The sequence below is a fragment of the Triticum dicoccoides genome, chromosome 2B, assembly GCF_002162155.2.
Source record: "Triticum dicoccoides isolate Atlit2015 ecotype Zavitan chromosome 2B, WEW_v2.0, whole genome shotgun sequence".
In the NCBI taxonomy this organism is placed as follows: Eukaryota; Viridiplantae; Streptophyta; class Magnoliopsida; order Poales; family Poaceae; genus Triticum; species Triticum dicoccoides.
The window spans coordinates 472344428-472355460 of NC_041383.1; the positions used below are offsets into that span (position 1 = coordinate 472344428).

Here is an 11033-nt window from a genome sequence, read left to right on the forward strand (position 1 = left end):
AGTATAGAAGTGTAGGTAGATATAATTGAGAAATGAAAGTATTTTTATGGCACTAGAGTTTTATCTTTAAGCACAAATATAAGAAAACCCAACTTAGCAACCTCATTCCTCTTTTAATAGTGTTCGCATGTCTATGGACTTCGTCACGGGGATTTCGTGACAATAGTCACGTTTTGGGAAATTTGTGGAGCAATGCACGTGTGTAAGATGTGGGAACGAGATTCACACAAGGGACTTATCTATGTTCGGGCTCTCTGTTTTAGAGGTAATACCCTACTCACGCCGAGTGTTTTAATCAAGCCTCGTGTGACCAATTAAAAATGCATCTGTATATCTGTATCGATCTACCCGTGCAAGAACCCTTATCCATGTCGTATATAGAGATGACGAGGTTGAGTAATACGACAGTCGATTTGGCCACGTCATGATAATAGCTCATTAAGATGATGCCATTATCTTGGATCAACTACATTGTGGTAATGTTTGATCTTGATGATGAGTAGTGCCTAATTGATGGTGCCATAATAACACATGATTTTATGAGGTAGCAACCGTCCATCCAGGTGGACGTCGCGGGGATGATTCAGCCGGATGGGATGCACGGTATCGGTTCAGATGAGTGGATTCCTAGAATAGACTCATGCCATCTCAGGCCTGCTAGGCCAACTCCACGTCATGGATCTCATCGTGAGACTCCTTTCAAAAGGAGCATCTATAGTCATGCCTAAGGGAAGTATTGAACCTCATTAACAAATCTTTGTATCGTGGTTAGTGTGATTGCTTGCCACCTCGGTATACCTCTTAGAGCATGGTTAACAATACAACCAACAATAGGCTATAAGGAGTTGCCATGTCATCTAGAGGTGACCTAATAGCTGGCATATACAATAGTAATTTTAAATGTGCACTACTTTATTAATAGTTGTCTCACCTTACAATCTCACAAAGTGTTTTGGGGCTCGTGCTGCAGCTGACTACTAATCCACAGCCCGGTTCTCTTGTCTCTCATCTTCATTCTCTCTCCTCCAACCAAGCAAAGATATATTGTTTTAATCCTTATAGTTTATGTCACTTTATTGTTCTTGCTCTTAGGTATATAGGAGATCCTACTCCCATCGGGTGTTTTAACCAAGCCACGTGTGACCGTTTACAAATGTCTCTGTATATCTGTCTCGGTCTGCCCGTGTGAGGACCTTAGCCATGTCGTATATAGAGATGACGAGGTTGGGTAATACAAGGATACATGATGATGATAGCACAGTAAGATGATGTCATTATCATGGATTACCTACATTGTGGTAATGTTTGATCTTGATGACATGTAATGCCTGATTGATGTCATAGTAACACCTGCTTTTATGAGGTAGCAACAGTCCATCCGGGTCATAGGGATGATTCGGCTAGATGGGATGCGCAATATCGGTTCAGATGAGTGGATTCCTTGAATAGGCTTCGTGTTATCCCAGGCCTGCTAGGCCAACTCCACATCATGGGCCTACCCGAGGGGATCTCATCGCGAGACTCAGTGTGATAAATGCCCTTTCAAGAGGAGCATCTATAGTTATGCCTCAGGGAGGTATCACTAGTAGAAGAACGACTTTTAGTACCGGTTCGTAAGGACCTTTAGTACCGGTTCTGGAACTGGCACTAAAGAGTGGGGACTAAAGGTCCCCCCTTTTAGTACCGGTTCAACACGAACCGGGACCAAAGGCCCACCACGTGGCACGAGGCGCGCCGTGGTCTCGGGGACCTTTAGTCCCGGTTGGTAAGGATTATTTTTATTTTTATTTTTGAAATAAAGCAAAAGCAGCCCGCCTATTGGGCCGGCACGACCTGCATACGACTAGAAACCCAATCTCTAGTTGGGCCAAGATGCAGGCCCGTACGGCCCAGTAGGCCCCACAGGGTAGAAGACTTGCAATAGGCCCACAAAGGCTTGCTTAGAGAGGAGCTCAACACGGTAGCCGCGGCGGGGCTTATAAACCGGTGCGAGCTCCTCTCAACTAGCGAGGTGGGACTAAACATTGTGCACTGCGGGTGGCAACGCACCATCTTTAGTACCGGTTGGTGGCTCCAACCGGTACTAAAGCCCCCCTTTAGTACCGATTGAAGCCACCAACCGGTACTAAAGGTGTCTTTAGTACAGATTGGTGCCTCCAACCGGTACTAAAGACCCCCCCCTTAGTACCAGTTGAAGCCACCAACCCGTACTAAAGGTCACCACCTCTTTAGTACCGGTTCGTGGCATGAACCGGTACTAATGAGCGCCGCCCGCCTGGCCATTGGAACCGGCACTAATGGTCACATTAGTGCCGGTTCAATTGCAAACCGGGACTAATGAGTTTCACATTAGACGCTTTTTCTACTAGTGTATTCGATGTTCAGTGAACCTTATTAACAAATCTTGGTGTCATGTTTAGTGTGATTGCTTGCCTCCTCACTATATTGACACATATGCGCCTCAGTTTTTCTAACACAACAAATTAAATTAGGTTTTTTTAGGATAAAAGGATGGATAAACCATGAATCAACCTGACTAAAGGCTGAAATGCTCGTACACACATTGTACAACGAGGGTCCGTGGGAGACAGTCAAAACATGCCTTCTCAGATAGGACAGCAATTATGGGAAAATTCGCTTTCTATAGCAATTATGTATTTTCGATAAGAAGATAATCAATGATGTAGAGAACAGCTTTGCTAAACCCGAAAATCAACACGTTCTTTTTTCCTTCCCATCCACATCCCTGAATCCTGACCAACATCACGTCAAGTTCACGCCAAGTGGCATCGATCATCATCTCACACGGCGAATAATTTTTTTTACCGGAGACGGGATGTACCGGTTAGAAATCCACCACACATGCATTTCATCAAGATTCGTGTAGTCTGACGACGTAAATCATATCTCACTTTATACATTGCGAATACTACTGACACACCCTGGCAGAAAGTACATATATCTACTGGGTGTCAGCCTTTTACAGAGGAGAGAGATAGTAAAGAGATAAATAACCGTGCATGCATGCATTCTCTCTCCCATACATCTAACATGTATTAATTTCCATCCTCATATTTTGTATGATCGATATCTTTTTAAGCAAATGTCCCTTTTTAAAAGTTTTTATATATTAGAATTCGCGCCGACAAGACCTTCAAAACAAGATCAATCTAGGATATATTTCAACTACTTTTTATTTTATATATTTCAATTATCTTTGAAATCACTTTCAGAAAACATAAGATTATTTCGGTATTTCACAAAAGTGATTTCGACTGTTTCACTAATTTCCCAAAATAATATGATTTCACTCGTTAAAAAAACTAATTTCAATCATTTGAAACACTAGTTTCACTTATTTAAAAATATATATTTCACTCATATTCAAGAACAAGTTCACTAATTTCACAAAAATGATTTCACTCATTTAAAAGAACTAATTTCACTCGTTCTTAAACACTAGGGAAAATAGATGAAATTACTTCTCTGAAATATATGAAACTGCTATTTCATATATTTGTAACTTGTTATTTCGATGAGATATGTATTGAAATATATGAAATTACTTCCCTGAAATATATTTCAATGTGGTATTGCAAGTTGTGAAACTAAGTTCTGTGAAAATATATGAAATTATTTCTCTGAAATATATGAAACTGCTATTTGTTATTTCTGTAACTTGTTATTTCAGTGAGATATGTATTGAAATATATGAAATTACTTCCCTGAAATATATTTCAATGTGGTGTTGCAAGTTGTGAAACTAAGTTCTGTGAAAATATATGAAATTACTTCTCTGAAATATATGAAACTGCTATTTGTTATATCTGTAACTTGTTATTTCATAGAGATATGTATTGAAATATATGAAATTACTTCCCTGAGAAATGTGTAATTACTTCCCTGAAATATATTTCAATGTGGTGTTGCAAGTTGTTAAACTAATTTAACTGTAATGGTTTGTGCAAGATATGTGAAATTTATATTTCAATGTGGTGAAACTAGATAATTTTTGAAAGAGTTAGATATGATTTCAGTTAGATACGAATTGAAATAGCTACGTGTAGATGAGCTGTGGACAAAAAAAATGTGAAACTAACATTAAATATGAAATTATAGTTTAAAAGGTACGACTTAATTGAATTATCAAATAAACGGTAAATGTAGGGATTTGTGAAGATAAATAGGAGAAAGAGTGAGTTTATTCCATGCATGCACATGCACTTTTTATGACCCACTCATACCTGTGTATGACAAAAGGCTGTCAATAGTACGCATGTGGTGGAAAAGTTGTCAGAGGAAGAAAGAGAGATACGAAATTGTGTGAAGCTGAATACATGCATATACTTATGAGGTGATGGGACCGACGCACACATCTGAAAGCAAATCAACCGTGGATGTTCCACCGGTACATCCCTGAACCGGTAAAAAGAGGTTTCTGTCTCACACGGTCCATGAGGCAGACCTCTTGAGCACAGGGTTCATGGCCTTGTCCTCCTCGAGGGAGATCATGCCCAGGTGGGACGGGTCCTCCAGCATCATCTTGGCCACCAGGTACCCCGCGATGGACCACGTCTGGTGCTTCCTCGCCTGCTTCCCGACGTACCGGCCGAGCTTGCCGTCGTAGTACTCCGGCCAGCTGTCCCTCGCCAGCCTCGCCTCCGCCAGATCGATCGCTCGCCTCGCGATCTTGAGCCTCCCGGTCTTGATGCAGGCCGCCGTCAGGAGCCAGATCAGCACTGCGCGAATCAAAGAATTAATGAAGTATCCATGGAGCTTCGACTTCGAGCATGTGTATAATCACTTACCAGGCCAGGAGCCTCCGTTGTGGTAGCTCCACCTGGTGTTCTTGGGGTCGCAGCCGGTGACGTTCTGCCACTCGTGGCCCTCGATGGCCGGGTAGCAGATCTTGAGCGGCATCTCGCCGATGAGGTCCTCCCACCGCTCCTCGATGAGGTCCATGATGGCGCCGGCCTGCTCGGGCGTGGCGAGCGATGCCAGGATCGCGACGCAGTTCCCGAGCGCGAACCAGCGGAAGTCCATCCTGGCGGGGCTGACGTTGCCGACGAAGTAGCCGCCGCGGGAGGGCATGAAGTCGAAGAGCCAGTCCGGGATGGACTCCGGGATGACGTTGAACTTGTTGACGGCCGTGTGGGAGTACTCCTCCGTCTTGAAGCGGTAGATGACGTTGAGCTGCTGGAAGTCGAGCCAGAAGTAGGTCCGCATGTGGTAGCTCAGCGCGTGCAGCCGCGTCACGATCCGCTCCATGATGTCCTTGTTCCCCTCCGCCTCCGGCTTCAGCAGCAGCAGCGCGCACCGCAGCGACATGAAGAACAGGGCTTGGATCTCGATCGGGTACCCGTACACGCCCTGCCCAACACGATGATCCATCGATCGCGATCGACCACTCATTATATCACTACTACTACATTTAATCCCAGCCATTGATTCAGCTGCGACGTGTGTGTGAGGTTGACGGGAACATATTAGGACATACCATCCGGCGATCGATCATGCAGCAGCCGTCGGCGCAGAGGAGCGTGGGGAAGGTGTCGAAGCCTTCGGCGAGGCACTGGTTCATGATGAGGCGGATGCCCTTCTGGCATTCGGGCGTCTCGGCCAGCGTGTGGTCGCCGGTGGACTTGGTGTAGGCGCGGAGCAGGATGATCCACCAGAACCCGGAGTCAGCCGGCGCCACGCGGCCGATGGCGCTCTCGCCGAAGTCCGCCGCCAGGGTGTCCACCCCGCGCTTCGGGTCCTTGAGCACCTTGAAGCTCGCCGGCATGGCGCCCTCGCCCAGCTTGAACCGGTCGATCCTCTTCTCCCACCCCTGCAGCAGCAGCGTCTTCAGCAGGAAGTTCTTCACGATCTCAGGCTCCCCGTTCATCAGGAACGCCAGCGCGCTCGGCACGAAATCCCTCACGAACACCTGCTCAATCCAATGCTAACTATACTTAATTACGCGACACGTTTAACAAAAATACGTATCTCTATCGACAGAATAGTAACAAGAGGAGTACTACAATCCAAGAGGGAGCTTTACACGGGACAGCCCGAACAAGTGTGAGAACTGACACACGAGCACTGCATGCATGTCGTCGTGCCGTTACCTGGTCGTAGTTGAGGACTTCGCCGGAGGAGCTGTCGACGGCGGCGATGGTGCCAAGGGGCTGGCCCCGGAAGCAGACAAGCGAGCGTCTGAGGGCGTCCCAGGCGTCGCCGACCAGCGGGTGGGGCTCGAAGGAGAGCCGCGTGGAGGAGGCGGGAGTGCCGGTCAGCGAACGGAGCCCGCCGCCCGGGGAGTACATGCTCTCGTAGCTGTCCATATACCCGCCGGGGCCGCGCCCGTCCATGGCGGAGAGGTAGAGGTCGCCGAGCGAGCGGTCGTCGAAGGACCGCTGCCGCTCCACGTTGATCCGCGGGCGGTGGTTCAGCAGCCGCGACAGGTCAAAGTCGTCCGAGTCCACCACGGACGCGTGCGAAGGCGTCGCCGCTCCGCCCCCCGCCGCCTCCATCTCGCAGACCGCCGCGGTCGCCGTGGCCGCGCGCCTTGAGAATACCCACGCGACGAGAAGGCAAAATACGTCGACTGGACTAGTCGCCGTGGCACGACGCACGCGAAGCGGATACGGCGACGAGGACGAGTGGGAACAGAAACAGACCAAAAGAGACGATGTAGAAAGGCAGGTGGCTAATATGGGAGCTCGCCGGCGTTGCGTTCCTGGGCGGTGCCGGGTGCCTGCTCTGCTGCTGGAGTATAGCTTGGCTCCGGAGTGGTACATATAGGAGTCTGGATGACGTGTGGGGACGGGAAGGGCAGCGGCCCGCGTGGCAGGGACCTATTGGGAAGCGGGAGTTCGGGGTTTTGTTTGCGGGCGCGATGGCCGAACGGGGCTGTGGTTCGCCGGGTGCGTGCTTGGGGATTTGGGGTGGTGCCTGGTTGTCAGGGCCTACGACTGATGAGCGATGACCAAAGTTCTGAAGTTCTGACTCGTTCCCTCAACATATTTCAGTTTGGAGGGTTTCCCATTTGACTTGACTTTCAAAATATCGACATGTAATTTGAGTCTGAAACTAAAGCACGAGTTTCAACGTTTCAAAATGTAAGACATGTTGAAAGAAAAAAAAATGCCCATGTCGCTAATGCGGCGGTTTGGGCGGAGCCCTAGTCCGCAGTCGCCCCCTCCTAGTGCCTGCTGCCCTGCCGCCAGCGACGGCCTAAGCCCTTCCGGCGGACAGCGATGGTGGAAAGCTCCCTCATGCGCCCGCATGTTCTCTTGGTGAGGGAGACCACACCCCCTCCCAATCCGAGTGTTGCTCCTTTCCGGCGGCCAGCGGTTTCTCCGGTGCGGTGCGGCGACCTCTCTGGTAGCGTGTGCTCCCGTGGAGTTAGATCCGAGAGTTCTTAGTTGCGTCACCACCCCATGCGCACCGGATCCATCCGAGTGATGCAAAGGGGGTGGCGACCTGGGCTCCGTCTGGCTGGTTACGACGACCGACTGCTAGGGTGTGGCGGTGTTGTCGTGAGAGGCTGCTAGATCCGTCGGGTGGCTGGATCTGGGCCGCCGACTTTAGTTCGCTGCGAGGCTTTGGTCTATGGTGGCTCTCGTGGGTCGTCGGCGCATCGGCTACCGGGAGGTGGGTGGTTGCTGCTACTTGTGAGCTGCGATGGGATTTCTTCGAAAAGGAGAGGGTGATGCAATACAGTCGAGATAAGTATTTCCCTGAGTTAAGAACCAAGGTTATCAATCCAGTAGGAGAACCACGCAACACCTCGTGAACAGTACATACACACAAAATAACAAATATTTGCACCCAACACAAACAAGGGGTTGTCAATCTCTTCACGGTTAATTATATAAGGATCAAATCTCGTAGTGATAGATATATGAACAAAAACACAAATAAATAGAAGTAAATAAATTTCAGCGAAGTATTTTTGGATTTTAATATATGATAAAGATAGACCTGGGGGCCATAGTTTTCACTAGAAACTTCTCTCTTGAACATGGCATATGATGGGTAAACAAATTAATGTTGGGCAATTGATGGTAAAGCGAATAATTGTGACAATATTCAAGGCAATGATCATGTATATAGGCATCACGTATAAGACAAGTAGTCCGACTCCTGCCTACATCTATTACTATTACTCCACACATCGACCACTATCCAACATGCATCTAGAGTATTAAGTTCATAAAGAATGGAGTAACGCCTTAAGCAAGATGACATGACGTAGACAAAGTAAACTCAATCAATATGAATAAACACATCCTTTTATCCTTGATGGCAATGATACAAGTATGTGTCATGTCCCCTTCTGTCATTAGATTGAGCAACACAAGATCGAACCCATCATAAAGCACCTCTCCCATTGCAAGATACATCAATCTAGTTGGACAAACCAAATCAATTGATCGGAGAGAAATACAAAGCTATAACAATCATGCATATAAGAATTCAGAAAAGACTCAAATAATATTCATGAATAATCTAATCATAAACCCACAATTCATCGGATCCCAACAAACATACCGCAAAAAAGGATTACATCGAATAGATCTCCAAGAACATCGAGGAGAACATTTTATTGAAGATCAAAGAGAGAGAAGAAGCCATCTAGCTACTAGCTATGGACCTGTAGATCTTTGGTAAACTACTCACACATCATCGGAAGGGCAGCAAGGTTGATGTAGAGACCCTCCGTGATTGATTCCCCCTTTGGCAGAGTATCGAAAAAGGCCTCCAAATGGGATCTCATGAGAACAAAAACTTGCGGCAGCAAGAAAAAGTATTTTTGGGTTGCTCTCTGGTGTACAAAGGATTTTTGGGAATTTATAGAGGTGGAATTGGGTCAGGAGGTGCCACAAGGGGCCCACACGCCCTAGGGCATGCCTGGCAGGCTTGTCGATGCCTCGTGGCACTTTAGGTCTTCTCTCGAGCTTCTAGGGTCCTTTTTGGTCCAAAAAAGTTTTGTAGCGTTTGGAGTCCGTTTGGTACTGATTTTCTGAAAAGCCAAAAACAAGCAAGAAAATAGCAACTGGCACTGGGCACTAGGTTAATAGGTTAGTCCCAAAAAATGATATATAATTGCATAACAAACATCCAAGATTGATACTATAATAGCATGGAACAATAAAAAATTATAGATACGTTGGAGACATATCGGTGGTCTAGTGCACGTGCGGTGCATGGTGGCGCTGGTTGAGTTGCTCCAGGCGAAAGTTTGTCGGGTTCTTGTCAGCTAATGGTGTCAACTCCCATGGAAGTTTCACCTCCTTGGAGGCGCTGTCGTGGAGGCCTGCCACTTCTCCCACCCTTGGATCATGCTCTTTGATAAAAGCCTAAGGCCCATGTTAGGTCAAGCAATGACATCGACATCATTGTTTTCCCCAATGGGGTGTTGCCTTGAAAACCTTCGATCCTAGCCATGCTTTTGGGAACTGGACGCTCACGGTATTGCGGTCGACTGGGTGATCTTCTGGCGATGTGGGAATGTCGGGGTGTTGATCCTAGGCTGTTTAACGTGGTCTTCTATTTTGTGAAAATGGTGGCTTCATGTGGAGTTGGGTTGTGGATGAGGTTTGATAATCGATGTCTCTTCGCGTGTTCAAGAGTTCTCCATGCCCTACCTTGTCTTTGTGGAGTCAGAATTGCAAAGCAGGGCCTTGACGGTGATGATGGCACGGTATGGGTTCGATGGTGGTGGCTTGCTCAACACAAACTCATCCATATTCTCCAGCATGGTTTGTTGCTTGAGTCAGAGTTGTTTGGTCACCAACATGAGTGTCCGACTGTTGTGGCATGGACTAGTATGTGATCCGGCGTCTGTTTGCGGCGAGGGATTCGTTTGTGGAATTCGATGGTGAAGTATTGTTGGCTTGTGGATGGGTGGCGATGGTGACACCTGGTGATAGTTGATCGTCTTCGAGCAACATAGATAGAAATCTGAATCATAAGGAACTCAGTTGTTTAAACCGAAGTAACAAGAAGGTTTTGGTTCACTTATGATCGATATGCCTAGATAGCCCTCCGCTTCTTGACCTGAAAATTTAGTATAGCTGTAGCGGTGGCATGGTTATTGTGCAAGTGTTAGTGAAGCAAAGATAATCAACACGAAGTTCTTGATATACTAGATAAAACAACTTTGCAGCACTCTATTTTGTTTATTCTAAATAACACTTGCTTGTCGGAAATGCACGGAAGAGTTTTCTTTGATAGATCCCTAAAAACATATATTAGGGAGTGCAAGGCATGTAGAAAAACATGATGCTTTGGTTCTCATAAACATGCCCACAATTATTTCATTCTCAAGGCTCTTAAGCACTTAATTTCAATCATTATTTACTGAAACTTTGGTCATCAAGTGAAGAGATTATGCCAAATAAGTGATCATGCAAAGAGTTACGCTATGGCTTAATGTTTGGGAACTATGGACCATTGATAGTTGTCTCTTTCAAGCTCTTTTGACCGGTCCCCGTTATTTACTACATACACACCCATTCAAGAGAAAGTCAAGTAATATGTGTTTGTTGTGTTGCCACTACTTATGGTAACAAACTCATAGCCGAAATCCGAGCTTTTGCTCTTGGTGGATCGTTCATTGGCTAGCGGAGTCTTCAACATAACATCAAGAAAGGTGACGAAGCCACAATTACACATGTACACGTGTATAGAGTAGAAGGGCCATGACACTAGCAAGAAGCTGAAGCACCATGTAACAGATACAACACATATTTTTGGCATAATCCCGTTCATCCTCCAACTAAGTTCCACTAGACAGTTGAATCCACAAGTGTTATCAAGTCCGTTAAAATTAACAATATCGGGTTGAGCATTTCAAACATCATTTTTTCTACAATTTTTCTCAACTCCCAAGTCTTTGAAAACTTTCTCTTGTGCATGGTTATCCTTAGTTAAGATTACTTCATTAAAAAAACAATCCCACGACAAGTATTGATTATCTAGACTAAACAGAAAAAGGCTACCAAATTATTTCAGCTACTAGAACAAAACATTTATCTTAATTA

The 11033-nt window shown here is 46.3% G+C and overlaps 1 protein-coding gene across 1 annotated transcript; it reads right to left on the reverse strand.

Moving 5' to 3' along the window:
- Positions 1-4184: 4184 nt before the first annotated feature.
- Positions 4185-6761, reverse strand: LOC119364307 (cytosolic invertase 1-like). Its single transcript, XM_037629760.1, has 4 exons — positions 6111-6761; positions 5498-5929; positions 4809-5370; positions 4185-4739 (listed from the first exon to the last, which is right to left on the reverse strand). The coding sequence occupies exons 1-4, from the start codon at positions 6513-6515 to the stop codon at positions 4444-4446; spliced, it is 1695 nt and encodes a 564-aa protein (XP_037485657.1). The 5' UTR covers positions 6516-6761; the 3' UTR covers positions 4185-4443.
- Positions 6762-11033: the final 4272 nt, after the last annotated feature.